This window comes from Rhododendron vialii, chromosome 2a (assembly GCF_030253575.1).
Source record: "Rhododendron vialii isolate Sample 1 chromosome 2a, ASM3025357v1".
In the NCBI taxonomy this organism is placed as follows: domain Eukaryota; kingdom Viridiplantae; phylum Streptophyta; class Magnoliopsida; order Ericales; family Ericaceae; genus Rhododendron; species Rhododendron vialii.
In genome coordinates this window covers 13,692,315-13,709,261 of record NC_080558.1, presented here as the reverse complement: position 1 = coordinate 13,709,261, position 16,947 = coordinate 13,692,315, and the positions used below count along the sequence as shown (strand labels likewise).

General features: G+C 37.3%; 2 protein-coding genes across 7 annotated transcripts; both read left to right on the top strand.

Moving 5' to 3' along the window:
• The first annotated feature begins 268 nt into the window (after positions 1-268).
• LOC131316917 (ras-related protein RABB1c-like) lies at positions 269-5,383 on the top strand. 4 transcript variants are annotated; one of them, XM_058346440.1, is made up of 7 exons: positions 279-587; positions 1,933-2,044; positions 2,608-2,747; positions 3,491-3,573; positions 4,116-4,320; positions 4,456-4,524; positions 5,025-5,383. In XM_058346440.1, the coding sequence occupies exons 3-7, from the start codon at positions 2,700-2,702 to the stop codon at positions 5,115-5,117; spliced, it is 498 nt and encodes a 165-aa protein (XP_058202423.1). In that variant the 5' UTR covers positions 279-587; positions 1,933-2,044; positions 2,608-2,699; the 3' UTR covers positions 5,118-5,383. The 4 variants fall into 4 exon arrangements, with proteins under 4 accessions (XP_058202421.1, XP_058202423.1, XP_058202422.1 ...); XM_058346442.1 differs by lacking the exon at positions 279-587 and adding an exon at positions 1,599-1,820; XM_058346439.1 differs by lacking the exon at positions 1,933-2,044 and having other exon boundaries at positions 282-587.
• Positions 5,384-9,949: 4,566 nt separating this feature from the next.
• On the top strand, positions 9,950-15,849 carry LOC131316915 (probable galacturonosyltransferase 4). Of its 3 annotated transcripts, none has more exons than XM_058346436.1 (10): positions 9,950-10,320; positions 11,101-11,316; positions 11,468-11,502; positions 11,618-11,659; positions 11,777-11,900; positions 12,034-12,230; positions 13,053-13,324; positions 13,442-13,799; positions 13,971-14,546; positions 15,113-15,849. In XM_058346436.1, the coding sequence occupies exons 2-10, from the start codon at positions 11,217-11,219 to the stop codon at positions 15,386-15,388; spliced, it is 1,980 nt and encodes a 659-aa protein (XP_058202419.1). In that variant the 5' UTR covers positions 9,950-10,320; positions 11,101-11,216; the 3' UTR covers positions 15,389-15,849. The 3 variants fall into 3 exon arrangements, with proteins under 3 accessions (XP_058202419.1, XP_058202420.1, XP_058202418.1); XM_058346437.1 differs by having other exon boundaries at positions 10,196-10,320; positions 11,131-11,316; XM_058346435.1 differs by lacking the exon at positions 9,950-10,320 and having other exon boundaries at positions 11,025-11,316.
• The last annotated feature ends 1,098 nt before the right edge of the window (positions 15,850-16,947 follow it).

Below are 16,947 nucleotides of genomic sequence, written 5' to 3'. Positions count from 1 at the left end.
GATGCTATTTCATTTTGGCCTTTGGGTCTCTAGACTCAATATTTTTCTCTTTGTGCACGGTCTCCAATAAATTCTTTCTTCAATTATTATTTTCATTTATCTATTTATCTCTCTCCAATGCATATATCACTGAAAAGTTGAACAAGAGGTAATTATTAAGTATGAGTGAACAGATAGTTGTGGACATAGCTTAATAGAAAAATAGAAGTCATTTAGCCAACCCAATTGATTTGGACACAAAGCTCGTGGGTGGTCAAGGATGTTAGGAATTCGGTAATTTAAGGACCAAACCAAGAAAACCTAAGAGTCCGAGGGGGCAAAGTGAAGATTAAGCAACTACACAACGCCGTGATTTTCGCAATAATTCAGAGCGGGCGGTTGTCCATCGGAGATTCGGACCAGTTTCTACAGCGTGGACGGAATTTTGCGCTGCGCGGGCGCTGTAACCACCTCTCTCTCTCGCGTACCCATCATCACCCAATCAACGGAAATCAATCGCCGTTGGAGGCGGCGGAGATTTGTCTGAGAGCCTAAAAAAAGGATGTCTTACGCCTACCTCTTCAAGTACATCATCATCGGCGACACCGGTACCCCTCACTCACTCTCTCTCTCTCCACACCCAGATGCTATATGTAGTACTCCATATACATGCATATGCAAATGGCCAGATTGTTATTCCTAATCGTATTTGCCAACTCTCTGTGCTGCTTACTCGTACTTATTGTGCCGCAAAAAACCGACGCCGTTCAAATTACTGTCCTGATTTAAAGATTTGCGCTTTAGTCATCTTTTTCCATTTTGTTTTGCAATTGTTCGCCGTTTTTTCATTTTTTTTGTTTTCCCCTTGCGGCCTTGCCCCATTGGGTTATGTCATTCGTCCATGTCTCATATATCAGATATCAGCGATTCGGTACACAAAGCTATTGCAAATGGTATTTTAGGTTGGAAAATGGTTGAATCCAAGATTTCATTCATCCGAGACGATGTAGGAGCAACTTGAAAGAACTCCCTCAGCCCAACAAGATTGTTCCGTCGGTGGGACAAGAACTTATAGAAAAAATGCATTTTTATCAAGAAATATTCGGACCTCCTCCTTATAAATCAAAAGAACTCATTGATGTTTAGTTACTAGCAGCAAAAAGTTCGAATTTTTTGCGACTAAAATGTAGTATCATTTTTAAGTTCTTGTTTGACAGACTGGACAATCTTTTCGGGGCGGAGGTTATTTGTGCGAAACAACAGAGGAGCAATTTGGAAGGAAAAAGTTTTGAACTGGTACAATCCCAGAGTTCAATTGTTCTCATCAGTCCACCTGAAATTAAACTGTAATTTGCCTCTGCACTTATCCTCACGCTTTTTTTTTTTTCCTGATTGGCTATCCTCACACTGTTTTTTTTTTTGGTAAGTAAAAAATTTTATAACACCAAAACCGCAAGAAGCTACAAAACCTCATAGGGGCATACCCCTGGCAAACCTATACAGCAGTTTCAAAACGAAAAAATACAGACTCTTATCTACACGTATTGATCCCAAAAATTCGAGAATCTAGAAGCCAGTCATCACACAACCCCCTATCCTCACACTGTTATGATGGAGTGTCAGGGCATTCCCCCGTAGCTATCAACTCCCCTTTTATAGTGTTGGGTACTTCTCTTGTACAGAATGAACATGTTTTCCTGAAAAAAATTGAGCAAATATTAACTTTATGCCTTCCTTGTAACTGAGCCTAGATTTTTCTATGGTTATCCCTTGAAATGACATCTGGCGGGTGAGTGATTGAGGCTCCGTTATTATATCCCAGGATGTTGGCTTGAACAAAGGTATTCAATAACAATTTAAACAAAAACTTGTCTCTTCCATGAATGGTTAATTGTTTGATTCTTAGGATTTTATGAACTTTGCCTCTGTACACTTACTTTCTAATCTTATCAGAACGCATCCAAGCCCAAAAATAGCAACATTGGAGGGTTGTTATGATTGGTGGTTGACGATTGGCATAAAACTTTGACTGATTCGTAGTACCATGTGAGCGTAGAATCCCAAGGTGATCTTGCAAGCTTTATGTTCATCTTGTGTAGTTCACCCCTTTCATGGAAGCCAGACACCAATTTCATATTTTTTTTCGGGTTCTTGTCTTGGTGGTCTTTTTTTGTATACGGGTGGCATTCCCTTAATGCCTTCTTTAATATAATTATTTACTTATCAAAAAAATTTTTTTTTTTCAGGTTAGAGAAACCTATCCTATGTAAACTGTTTTCAGTTCTAATGTAAATCGTTTTTGGCAATTCTCTTTTTTGAAGCATTCATCCATCAGATTTTAGTTTCTCGGATTATAAAATTTGCGGACAGCAATTTTTTCCCATTGAAGTAAGCTTATTTTAGTCCCATAATTACGGACTTATTACTTGCGAAGTGAATATAGGAGCTCCTTTTCTGTTTTCTTTTTCATTTCGGTGAGTTGTCTTATGTTTCTTTATTTTCTTCAATGCTTCCGGGTGTATATCAACCATTTCTCATGTCATACCTTGCAAGAAAAGTTCATGATTAGGTATGATTGTATTCTGAAAATTGCCTTCTAAATTGCATGTTTTGATCTTTCCTATGCAGGGGTAGGGAAATCATGTCTTCTTCTGCAATTCACGGACAAGCGTTTCCAGCCAGTCCATGACTTGACAATAGGTGTTGAGTTAGGGGCCAGGATGATTACGATCGAGAACAAACCCGTTAAACTACAAATATGGGACACGGTTTGTTTCCTCCTCTATGTGCATAGTTTTGAAACACAATAAATGTTGGCATTATGATTCTGTACAATTTTGTGTTAAATTTTCGTTATAACTGTCTTTGTACTTTTGACATTGGCTCCTGATGGCTGATTCTAGATTTGGAATTCATCTCTCTTAGAAGTCAGTACTGATTGTGTGATTTTGAAGATGCTGTAGGTGTATTAATTCAAAGGGCATTGACATTCTATTTAGAAAAGAATTGTAGTATTCTTGGCAATCTTGATTTCGGTCCAGGATTCTGTATCCGTTCAAGATCTTTGAGCTTTAGCCCTTCCACTCTGGAGTAACCTTAATAGTGTCTTTCGTCTACATCCTTGTGTGCCCTGTATCTGCCAGCTTTTCGTTTTTTTCCCGTTGCCCTTTCCTTGCTCCTGCTGCAAACATGTGAAACTTCACTTTTATTCATCAAAGTCTTTGAACATTAGTTATTGCCCTTGTGATACATCTGAAAGCATTTGTGTGGCATGTGGACACTTGAATACGTGTCGTAGCAGGCACAAAGTTTGCTAATAATGCAATAATTCTGTTAGTTGACGGTAAACTTTGCCGAAGTTATATTCATTGTACAGAAATATTGTTTCACCATTTGCATGGATTGCTCGTTAAAGCTTAAAAATGGGAAAAAGTGTATCCGCTGTTAACACATTTTAAAGATACTCGTATGGCGTCTACAAATTGGTGCTGAAGTCTCTTGAATATTTCAGGCAGGTCAAGAGTCCTTCAGATCCATCACAAGGTCATATTACAGAGGTGCTGCTGGTGCACTGCTTGTCTATGATATTACCAGGTACTATACCAATCTAGGCTAATGGGCTAAATATGTGAGTTCTAGGGTTTCCAATGTCCTTGTTGTGCTTATATATGCAGCTAGGATAGTTCCAATATGTGCAGCCATGTGGTTAGGTGCATAAAATTTCATTCAGGTTCTCATCTGGCTACATTTCAGCTTCTTAATAAGATATCTTGAGTCCTATTGTCTGGTCGTAGATTATAAGTAATTACAGCTTTTGTAAATTGGAATGCTTTTTATAAGGAAATTCTGGATAGCTGTTACTGTAAAGCGGCTGAGTTGAATTTCCTGCTCTGATAATTTCAAAAGATCCAAGAAGTATTAGCCAGGGCATTCTTTAAGATGCATGCATTAACCTCACTCAAGTGATGAATCATGTCATGCAATACCATGTTTAAAACCAGAAATTTGCTGTATTGCTTGTTTCTATTACTTGTATCTAGTTTACTATATATCTTATTGGAGTAGTAATTTGTGTGTCTTGTTGAAGATGATTGTAGGGACTATTGAATATTGAGTTCAGCTCTTTTACTTTTCAGGAGGGAAACTTTTAATCATTTGGCTAGCTGGCTAGAAGATGCAAGGCAGCATGCAAATGCAAACATGTCGATTATGCTCATTGGTAATAAGTGTGATCTTGCTCATAGAAGGGCTGTGAGCACAGAGGAAGGTGAGCAGTTTGCGAAGGAGCATGGATTGATCTTTATGGAAGCATCTGCAAAAACTGCACAGAACGTTGAGGAGGTGATGACCGATGAAGCAATTGAATACGTGCTAGAGTTTTTTCTATTAAATATATGATCTTGTAACGGTAGTCATGGAACTAAGCTAGGGCTTGTTTTTGGATTTATTTTTTATATTGATAGAAATTTTGTGCAGGCATTTATCAAAACTGCTGCAACAATATACAAGAAGATTCAGGATGGAGTTGTTGATGTATCGAATGAGGTCAGTTTCTTTTCCTTCTACTTGCTTTGTCCTACTGGTCCTGGTACTTCTTTTCTTTGGAGGACTAAAGTGCCATCGGTAGAGTTTCATCCCGTTGATGCAGCATTTATGTTATTGTACATTGAGAAATTGGTTTTTGTTGTGGTGTGTTCTTATACAAAGATCTGGGTATGCTGGATACTGCATCAAGTAACAAGTTCATTAAGGTGAAAGGCTGCATGTGGATTTTTCTAGGATGATTCTACGAGACCATGCAATGGATTGTGAAAGTTATGCCTGATCATTGAACTTCAAGTCTGAAACATGGTCAACAAGTTTATAAGTTTCCATATTACTTATCAAAAAATTTTTATAAGTTTCCATATTAACTGATTGATAATTCCGTCCTTAATCTGTATGGATAACCTATCTGTGCCCTTGTGGAGTAAATGTGGGTAGTTCACTGATATACAATACTGCTGCTAACATACTGCTTACAACGACATTGGGCTTGTGTGCAGTCATATGGAATAAAAATTGGGTACGGTGGAATCTCTGGGCCTTCCGGGGTTAGAGATGGCTCCTCTTCTCATGGTGGAGGCTGCTGCAGCTGAGGCTTGGAGATATCTGTGCTGTAAATGTAATTATCTGTGTTCTTTTTTCTGCTCAGCCCTATTTGGTTTTTGCCCTGAATGACGTTACCTGTGTGTAAATGTCATCCTTAGATTTGCAATACGTGCTTTTCCAAACTGGTTACACTCGTATAGTCATTGTTCTTGTCTATTTGATTGTAAATCTGACCAAGATGTTGTATATCTTCCACGAGCTGTGTTAAATTCAAATGTTAGATTCAGAAAATAGACGGATCGTCTATTATTTCCTCTTTGTTTTTGTTATCCTTGGGCTATTTTTTGGACGGCAGGAATCCTCTGTTGGTAGAATGAGAACGTGATTGCGGGGTTATCAAGATCCCCACGTTTGGATAGAGCTGGAGTAGAAATGCGATTCTTGATTTGTTGGTCTAGAATCAAATTCCTCGACGAAAAAAAGACTATGGAATAGGATTACCCTTGTATCATATTACAGGCAACACATTGCTGATCTTGGAGTCCTACCATCCAAACATAGTCTTAACTCCAATGGTTTCACACTTTTCACTTTTTTGGCTGATGTGAAAGGCTCAAGGGAACCCTCAACTTTTACTCTCTGTCTCTGTGGGAACAATGGAGTGTTTAGGGACAGAAAGTTGATAGATCGTTAAAAAGAGCCTTCAATCAGGGTGTAATGTGTCGGTCCACGTCATCCACTCCTTAACACCCCCATCCCTTCCGGTCCATGTTCTTTCTTTCTGGGGCCGGTTCTCGAGGAAGTGCGGAATTTATAAATAGATTAGTTATGTGCTAATTCAAACGAAATAAACACTTGAATCCACGAGAAAGAGATGAACTTAGAGAATTAACAGCATAATGTAGGTTACGGACTCTTTTATAACACCCTAATCCTAGCAAATCTACTTAAAAAAACAGTATCCTGGAAATTGGGGAAACTGACAAAATTGCAAACTAACACCCTAAGGTTTTCACCATCCTAATGCGTTGGTAGGGGAGGGTTTTACCCTAGATGAGTCTATTCTGAAACTCACAAGTGATGATTGCTTTTCTCGCTTTCAGATTTGAGAATTTCTGTGTCTTTTTCTTTTTTTTACATTTCTCTAAGCTTTTCTCAACTCATTGCGATACCGTTTTAGGCCCTGACAATGGGGGTAGAGATGGTCCTTTGACGAAGTAAGGCGGCGGTGGACCGGTGGTAGTGGTTTGAGGACAAATCAGATCAGTTGGGCTGGCTTGCCATCAGCCTATAAACGTTATGAATCTTAGGCTCCATTCCGGAAACATTCTTAAAAAATAAGTACTTATTTTGCCACTTCTCATTCAAAAATAAGAAGAGTCATTCCACAAAATTCAAATAAAAAGTTCCTTTCACATTTTCAAACTCAAAAATAATGCAAATGAAAAAAAAAAGTTCAATTTTTTTGCACCGTATTAAAGATCTCAATGAGATTTATCAAACAAGATCCATAGTAGTAGAAAAATTATTTGCGTAAACCCATAATTTTTGAGCTTGAAGTTGCCTTGTACAAAAAAATAAGACTGTTGCTATGATAATGGGCGCCGGCGGAGGAAAATCGTACCGGCAGCCATGCCGAGCCATATCTGGTCACCGGACGGCCGATCCGAGCCGTCCAAAAATTCTAAAAAAACGAGGGGCCTATGCAGGAATCAATGGCATCCGAGGTGTGTAGGTGCTTGATCCGAACACTCCTTTTCCGTGTATATATGATCAAGCACCCTACACGGAAAAAGGGTGCTCGGATCAAGCACCCTATACACCTCGGATGCCGTTGATTCCCGCGCCAGCCCCCTTGTTTTTTTTTTTTTTAGAATTTTTGGAAGGCTCGGATCGGCCGTCCGGTGGCCGGAGACGGCCTGGTCCGACTACCGGTACGATTTCCCTCCTCGGTCGGTCGGTACCTATATAAATTCTTCCAAAATAAGTAGCAGCCTTCTTATTTTATGGAACAAGCATTCTTAGAGCATCCACAATGGGTGTGTTATATTTGTGTATCAAAATGTTTGTTAAAGTATGTGTTAGAATAAAAAATGGGTCCTACAAGTGTGTGTTAACTTAAAAGTGTGTTAGTATATATATGAGTACCTCAATGGGTTAGTTAGGAGTGTGTTAACTCTTTAAAATAATGTATCAAAACAATGGCTATAATAAAAACTTTTACAATGACTATGTCACCAACGTCATTTTTCTGTAATGAAGGGAAGGCCAACGGTCATGTTCCTGCCACTCCACTTCCCATTTAAAAGAATTATGTTCAGAGCATGAAATTTCATTGCCTATTTTGCTTTTATTCTGACCTTTGGTATTCAACACATATATAGAAAAACAATGAAAAAGGCAACGGTAAATCAAGTTAACGGTAAGTTTTCAAAAAAGAAAGTAGTGTGAGCATTTATGTTTTATGGTTGAAGTTTGAATTTATAGGGATAGGACCCACTTATTGTTTGTTAACTTCTTTGCTAAACTTGATAACCATACTAACACACTACTACATTTAGCATACTCTAGCACACTCTAACACACAAGCATTGTGGCACAAAAAATACAATTTTGTTTGTTAAATCTTAACACACACAATTAACATACTAGTTAACAAACCCAGTGTGGATGCTCTTATTACACAAAAAATGAGTTCTTATTTCGTTTCTGGAACGGACTCTTAAACTGAGGATTACCCAACGCCTCAAGTGTGTGTTTGATCAATGTGAATTTTTCTTGTGCGCATGAATGCCCATGGGGGTGGGCCACTCTGTGGCTATGAGCGATAGTAGTAGTCTAGTGTCCCTACTTTGGAAAACTACCCTTCTTTTTGACTTTTTATTCATTTGATTAAAGAATGCTACTTTTAAATGATTATTTTTTGTAACTTTGTTTTCCGTCAATGAAGGCTAAAGTTATTACTACCATTTTGACAAACAAAAAAATCAAAAATGCTAGGGGTACATATGAAATGTACATATCAGTTTTGTGGGACTCATTTCGGGTCCCATAAAAATGATTCAAATCGCCCATTATTTTTCAAATATTTTTTTATAGAGCTCTGTAAAAATCAGCACAACCCGATATCGGTAAGGATTTTTTCTTAATTTGTGGAGGCAACACTACTTAACTGCTTAGTTTCGCCCCCAACAAATTTAGAAAAAATCCTTACCGATATCGGGTTGAGCTAATTTTTTACAGGGCTCCATAAAAAGATGTTTTAAAAATAATGAGCGGTTCGAATCATATTTGTGGGACCCAAATTGAACCCCACAAAATCTATATGTACATTGTATGTACATATTATATATACCAATAGCAATACTCCAAAAAAATATAAATGTACGATAGAAGGAGCAAGATAAAAAAAAAGAAAAGTGATGACATAAATTTTAATGCGAGGTTTTCTATTTTTGTGAGAGAGAGTTTTATTCAAGGGAGAGAAAAGTTTTTTTTTTTTTTTGATCAGAGGAAGAGAAAAGTTCAATTCATTTGTAGCTGCAGATTCTTATATATATATTATTAGATACTACCAAGTAAATTGTGTGAGGGCCCGGGCTCCTGCGTGTGTCTGCCCCCGACTATATTTTTTTTAAATTTCCTTTTCATTTGTGGATTCGGAAATTTACAAAAATAAAAAAATAAAATTGAATCAGACAATTCGGAAATTTACAATTAATAACTAGACAATTTTGGGAAGAAGTTAAGACTATTCTTGTTTGATTTTGATAGTAACAACTTTTTTTATCTTCTTCTTATCAAAGGAAGACTTATTAATATCAATAACTTGTTGGTTTTTTGTGGGGAAGCGTAAGAATTATTCCGTTGATGGAGAAAAGTACAATTGTGGTTTTGAAGGAGGGTAAGAGGGTAATTTCACGTACCGACTCACCTAGGCAATTGCTAATACAATTGTGGTTAGTGCATTACAACTCTACAAAATGAACGAAACCGATTATCCAAATATAATCGAAAAATGGCCGAAAAATACAAAATGAACCGGAAGGAATACCAAGGAAATTAGTATCATCGGTATACATAAAAGTTTCTCTTGCATACAGTTAGGTATGAATGGGATTTCTCAGATCATATGTTGCACGTGTTTGGAAAACAATAAATTCTTAAACTGAATTTTACCAACATTTAGATGTACTGAAATCAGTTAAGTTATGGGCCTATAACCGACACTAATTCTTCCCAAACAGTCCCTTATCCTAGGAATTTATTGGTGAGCAATGCTACGGATCTGTGCACAGATCCAGATATTGTTGTTCCTGCAATCTTCGGATGCACGTGAGTTTTACACGATAAATGTGAAATCACACACCAAGAACAGTTTTGATTACTTCTGTGTCCGGAATTTGGATATGTTTATGGACCTCTCGTGGAGTTGCAAACGAACCGAGCTGCTTGTGGCTCGATTGGTTAAGGCTCGACTTGTTTCGTAACCGAGTCGAGCTAAAAAAAATTTATTAAATGAGATGAGCTCAATACTCAAAAGCTCTGCTTGGCTTGCAAAAGCTTGACTTGTTTGTATATACTCGACTCGTTTAAAGATACGCAGTAAGTAAAATTAGTCAGGCTCGACTCATTGGCAAACGAGCCGAGCTCAAATTTCGGGCAGCTCATTTTGTATACAAGCTTGACACTACGAAGTTTACCTCAACTCGGCTTGTTTGCACGTAAACTCTTGTTTTTCAATTACTCCTTAATTTGAAAAGAGGTAAGAGAGAGGAAGTGAGACTGTTGTTGTGGAACGGTGATAGTAATTAATATAATTGTAAAAAAGAAAAAGTAGTTGCTTAATTAGACTCCTTCCACGCGGTGGTCCAATCGGCTAGGCCGGATGCAGGCCTCTTGTTTTTCTTTACTCCATTTATTATTCTTTGTTCGATTTTGATGACAACACTGTTTTGGGTTTTACAATTACTACTAACTAGACGAATCTTGAAACAAATATTGGAAGAAGTTGGACCCATTATTTATTTCTGTTGGTTTTGACAGTAACACCGTTTTTGGTCTTTTCTTCTTGTAATTGTCTTGTTAACTGCGGTTGCCGACTCACTCTCTCTCTCTCTCTCTCACATATATCTTTCCATATCTCTATCCTCCCCTTTCTCACTCATCAAGTGTGGAGAGGGATTTGACCGTTGGCTTGGCCTTCTGTTCCTCCAATTATCAATCGCCATCGCAGGTTCTTCTTCAATTGTGAGTTAGTCAAAGACCCTTTTCCTGTTCGTCTTTAGTTTTGATAGTAATAATACCCTTTTTTTACCTCGCACTTGTGGATCTGTATGTTCAAGAAATTTGCAATTCCTACCTAAGCAATGAAAAATCTTGAATTTTTTTGAGAAGAAGCTGGACCCATTGTTTATCGTTTGATTTTTGTGGTAACATTGTTTTATTTTTATTTATTATTATTTTTGGCATTGTGGATCTGTCTGTTCCAGAAAATTTTCTATTCCTCACTAGATTTATAAGACAGTGAAAAATCTTGAAATTTTTTGAGAAGAAGTTAGGCCCATTGCATGGAAAATCTTGAAAAAAAATTGAGAAGAAGTTAGACTCATTATTCTTTCATGTTTAGTTTTGATAGTAACATTGTGTTTGTTGTTTTGGCATTTGTGGATCTGTCTGTTTCGGCAATTGATAATTACCAAGAAAAAATCTAGAAACAATTTGAGGAGAGAAGTTGGACCCATTATTTGTTCCTGCTTTACCAATTTTGATGCAGTAACCTTGATTTTTTTTAATTTTTTTTTGTAGATCTGTCTGTCCTAGAATTTTTTTTATTTACGATTTTTTTAATGATCAGGTTCTTATGCCGAACTAGACAAGAAGAAACTAGATATATACTATTAAAAGAAGGCTTTTTTCTTGGTTTTATCTTCTGGGTTCTCTCTACAGCTGTGATTTTCTCCTACTGACCGTCTCTCTCTCTCTCTCTCTCTCTCTCTCTCTCTCTCTCTCTCTCTCTTTGGTGATAAGATTTCTGTGGGTATGTCATTGCAAGTCAAGGTTGGTTAACCTGGAGGGAAAACTGCAACTACCCCTTTAGGAGTCTGGAAAAAAAAAGGCAGAAGATTGGTGGGTGCAAGTAAAGGATGAAGCTAAGAACCTCGGTGGTGTTCTTGCTGTTGGTTACAGTTGTGGCCCCCATTGTTCTCTACACCGACAGACTTGGCAGCTTCACGACTCCCTCCTGTTATTTCTATCCCCTCTTCTCAGAATTTTCTTGCTCTTTCTTGTTTATTTCCTGCTGTATTTTTGGGTAGTTAAGGAAGATTCATTGATGTTTGGTTCCTAATTTAGTCCTTTTTTGCTACTTTTGTTCAATCCCTTCATACTTTTACAGCTAGCAATGACTTCATTGAAGATGTTTCCACTTTTGTAAGTCAATTGTTTTCCCTTCAGTTCATATTAAATGGTTCCCATCATCATCCAATTCAAAGAACAAAAAAAGAAAAAAAGACTTTATCTTTAATTTCTTGTGGTATATGTGCAGACATTGGGAGGTGATGTCAGGCCCCTGAATCTGCTTCCCCGGGTACAAATGACAAATCTCTATATTTTTTTTTCCTTTCTCATTTGGTGATTTCTTTTTTAATTGAAATTTGAGATCTTTGTTGTAATTTGGGTGGTGGTTGTACCTGTGTGTGTATAGGAGCCATCTACAACTCTAAAAGAGCCATTGGGGGTTGTGTACCTGGAAAACTCTAGCATATCTCTTTCTGATTCTGATGCTTCAACACGGGAGAATTCCCGCAAAATTAGACAACTGACTCAAGGTTTAACCTTTTTTTGTTCTTCCCCCTCTTTACAATAACCTTGTTATAACTTTCCCTTTCTGTAAATCCATCAAATTGGAGTCAAACTTTCTTTTTTATTGGCGTGTGGTTCCTATTTATGTATGTTTGCCAGATTCAATGGAGAACCAAACCACATTACCATCCACAAGAGGTGATACTGGAGAGCATCCCCATGAGGAGGAAAGCACCATAAGACAGGTGACCGAACGAGGGCTTGACATAAATCAGGGAGACATCACTTTAGAAAAACCTGGAGTAACCAGCCTAAATGAAAGTAGGGAGCCGCAAAATGATGGGAATAGAAGAGAGGTTAGCTCCTTCAAAGCAGCTTTGAACATGCTGAACTGTTCAAATTATTACTGCATTTTTTGTTTGATTCTAATTTTCTTATCTCCTGTGAATTAGTCGAAGTTTTTGATATCTGCATTTTAGTTAAGGAACTTTGGATTTAGTTTCATTTTGTGCTTCTTTATATGCTTATGGTTAGGGATTGATGGTTTGCTCATAAAAGTCACGTGAATTTGTTTGGACGTCTTTCCTCTTGTTACTGCTGTTCTAGTGTTAGTTGTTTATTCGTGGTTTAAGGTCCTCTTTGAAGGCTATGATGATTTCCATAAATAGTTTGATTTAGGTGACCCAGTTTCTGTGATTCTGGTGTACTCCTTATTGTTTACAAATTAGCATAGCTTTTAATTGTTGGGGTCCAAACTGTGAAACTTTTCTTGACATGAGAAGGTGTTCCTTATTATGATTGTAACTTGTAAAGCAATCCAGACTTCGATCTGAATGACTTAACAAAAATGTTTCCACCCATTTTTAAGTATTAGGACTGTTTGAAATACCATATAAAAAAAAATGGCACTCTCTCTCTTAGAGAGTTAACATATTTCGTTTTTTTGTCGTATTTTTTATTACTAATCTGTCCCAATACAGTAAGTTTGGCAATCGGATTTTCATGTGTGACCATCCACTCTGAACACTGACCATATTTATGCCTGCACTGTTGACTTGGAAGAATTGCTACTATTTGTCAGACAGGACACAAAACTTCTTTTCTGCGAGATAACGAATCAACGATCCTATATAACTCGTTGAATGTTTACTATATCTGATTTTGTACTTTGCCTTCAGGAAATTAAAAATGAGAACCAATCAGCTAAGACCTCCATCAAAGCTGGTACGGGAGAACCTGTAAACAAAAGAAATGAGAAACAGAATGTCCGTACGGTTATAGCAGATGCTCGGGTTCGGCATCTTAAAGATCAGCTTATTCAGGGACGTGTGTACCTTTCCCTCACAGCTACAAGAAACAATCCCCACTTCATAAGGGAGCTCCGTCTACGGATGAAGGAAGTTCAACGAGCACTTGGGGATGCCACCAAGGATTCTGATCTACCAAAGAAGTAGGTTTCCTTTTTTGAGATGTTATTCGGCAAGCAACAACGTAACATCTTCTCTGACTTTAATTCTCGTCCATCTTTTCTATCTTGCCGTAATCCTGGTCTTCACTTGAATAACAGTTCCTATGACAAGTTGAAGGCAATGGAGCTAACATTGGCCAAAGGAAAGCAGATTCAAGATGATTGTGCAGCTGTGGTAAAGAAGCTTCGTGCAATTATTCACTCGACAGAAGAACAGCTCCGAGCCCACAAGAAGCAGACTCTGTTTTTGACACATTTGACTGCAAAAACACTGCCTAAAGGTCTTCACTGTCTTCCCTTGCGGCTTACGACTGAGTACTTTAGTTTGAATTCTTCAGAACGAGAATTCCCCAATCAAGAGAAACTAGAAGATTCTAGATTGTTCCACTATGCACTATTTACAGATAACATATTAGCAGCTGCAGTTGTTGTCAATTCCACGGTTTCTCAGGTCAAGGTATGCATCTGTGCTGCTCACCTGTGGGAATTTTGTTTTTTGTATATGGTAGGCTGAAGTATTAGAGAAGATAGTTTGTGAATGGTGTTGTAGGAGTTTTTATTTTCATTTCCCTCGGCAAAGAAATGAAGTCTGACTAATACTACTTTCATTGCGTGTGATTCTTGGCAGGACCCTTCAGCCCATGTTTTCCACCTTGTCACTGATAGGATCAATTATGCAGCAATGAGGATGTGGTTCCTTTCAAACCCACCTGGCAATGCTACAATACAGGTTCAGAACATTGAAGAGTTTACATGGTTAAATTCAAGTTACAGTCCGGTTCTAAAGCAGTTGAGTTCTCCAGCCATGATTGACTATTACTTTAAGACTCGCCGAGCTGAGTCTGATTCAAATATGAAGTACCGAAACCCGAAGTACCTCTCGGTCATGAATCATCTGCGCTTTTACATGCCAGAGATCTTCCCTAAGCTCAACAAAGTGCTGTTCCTTGATGATGATATAGTGGTGCAAAAGGATCTCACTGGACTTTGGTCCATTGACCTGAAGGGGAATGTCATTGGTGTAGTTGAGACATGTGGTGAAAGCTTCCATCGATTCGATCGGTATCTCAACTTTTCAAATCCTCTCATTTCGAAAGCTTTTGACCCTCATGCCTGTGGATGGGCATTTGGAATGAATATATTTGATTTGGAAGAATGGAAGAGGCAAAACATCACAGAGGTGTACCACTCCTGGCAAAATCTGGTGAGCAGTAATATATACTTACTCTTCGTGGACATCTCTTGTCTGGCTTTAGTTAATTGAAATTATATGGTGACTTATGAGCCCCAATTGACAAAAACCTTGTAGAAATAGAAATGGGCAATTGAAGCATTCATTTGCTGTAACCCATATAAATGTTATTGACTAAACCAAGACTATTGTTTGCGCTTATTCACTTGGTTTTGCAACTGTCATGTTTCTTTCTGATTCACAAACTCAAGATATCTTAATTTTGTCCACAGTCAATCTAATAATGCTACATTGCGCCATCTATTGTCGTTTGGTCTGTCAATAAAATAATTTCGTAATACTTCAAAGCCAGGGTTTACTGTTACTTAGCAACACACCCTAGGCAGTCCCAAACGCAAGATAGAATTGATGTCTACGGATCATGATAGACGCAATACTTGTGTGCATTCCAGTAAAACTAGGTTGTATGTTAAGGTTTGATGGTCAAAAGAGGGCTGCCTCTACTACTTGATACAAGGCCTGAAATTTGACTTGGAAGTGCTTAATGTTGATGTCTGAAGGAAACTCGTTTTATGCAGAATCATGATAGACAACTGTGGAAGTTGGGAACGCTGCCACCTGGTCTAATCACGTTTTGGAATAGCACTTATTCCCTTGACCGGTCTTGGCATGTCCTCGGTCTTGGCTACGACCCAAATGTCAGCCAAAAGGACATCGAACGAGGTGCTGTCATACATTACAATGGCAACTTGAAACCATGGCTCGAGATAGCCATACCCAAGTACAGAGGCCACTGGGCCAAATTCATTGACTACGATCATCTGTATCTGCGGGAGTGCAACATCAATCCTTGATTCTCCTAGTATTGTCATGTTGAGCAATATCTTTGAGGACATCATGGCAGCCGTTTACTGTACAGGTCCGTGTTGTATTGATGCGAGGGCTCTTTTTCCATTTTGTCTTCGTTTCTAAGTAAAATGGGGCTTTAATATATATTCTTCTGGTGTGTTTTTTGGGGGGCATAAATAGGGTTGGATCCATGAGTTGATAATATTCTCAACATCGTTTATCGACAGAATCTGAGGAAGTGCAGAAGTATATGTAAAAGGTTGGATGCTAGAATTGATTTATTTTTGCTATAGTTTAGTATGTTGCATCCATTATTCTTTTTGTTTTTCTGTTCATTCAATTGGGTATCTTGAAGCTGAATTTTCTATTGTTGTAGAGGGCTGATTAATCAGTTTTATGAATTTGACTGAAGCTTCTCATTTGTATATAATAATGCTATGCAGTTCATATGCTTGGTGGAAACTAATCTTGTGATGTAATTGTTTGGTAACTTTCTTGTTATAAATTGCTATTCTTTTTTGGGTACAGTTTCTTTGTTTCATGTGAAAATGTATAATTTATTGGCTGATCTTGATGAAAGGTGTAAAGTTTTGATACTAGGAAAAAGTCCATTGGAGACGAAAATAAGGTGAAAAAGGAAGGAATTCTTTTTTCCTATGAGGTGAGATAAAACAGGAAGGGATTTTTACTAAAAGAAAGAAATAAAAAAACTAAACAGATTATGCGAAATCGAATCTTTAATTCTTTATCAATTGGAGTAACCAAATAAGCTAGTAAAATGAAAATAATACATTCTCTTTTCATTCCTAATGGTTGGTCCACTACACAACACTCATAATATTTTGGATAAAAGCGTTATCCAAATAGGACATTTTTATGCATAATGTTTATTTTTTTTTCATCAAATTGAAGGTCTCAATTAGTTCTTTAGTGTGATATTTGAATACTCGAAGAATTATATGAGAAAATAATTTCTTTTGTCATTCTAAAATTGTAGACCTGTTCTAAAGGATTTCCTATAATTAAAATGGAGAGGACATTTTTATGCATAATGTTTAAATTTTTTTCACCAAATTGAAGGTCTCAATTAGTTCTTTAGTGTGATATTTGAATACTCGAAGAATAAAGTAACGACCCTGATTTTTGGTAAATAAAAATTTCGTTAAATATTTAAATTTTATCTTAATTACTTGGATTTGCTACTAAAAATTTCTTTTTAATTTTTATAATCCGTCATAATTAGATTTGAAACTTATAAAATTATATCTTTCACGCCGAGCAATCTAGTCATTTTCTAAAGACAAGTATGCTTGTAGAAGCACTCGTATTTTTTTTCTAGTGAGTTAAAATAAAATCTTTAAATTATATTTCTTGGCTAGAAATCCTACTTGGCAAGTAGAATTAGTTTCCAACCAATTCGTTAGAAAACCTTAATTACCGTTTCAATCTAGTTACAATTTCCTAATCCTAGATGGACCTTTTTGACCGTCTTTGAGCCTTTTGAACCCCCGAACCCTAATTGAACCATTAGACTATAGGAGTAATCATTTTATTCCTATGTTTA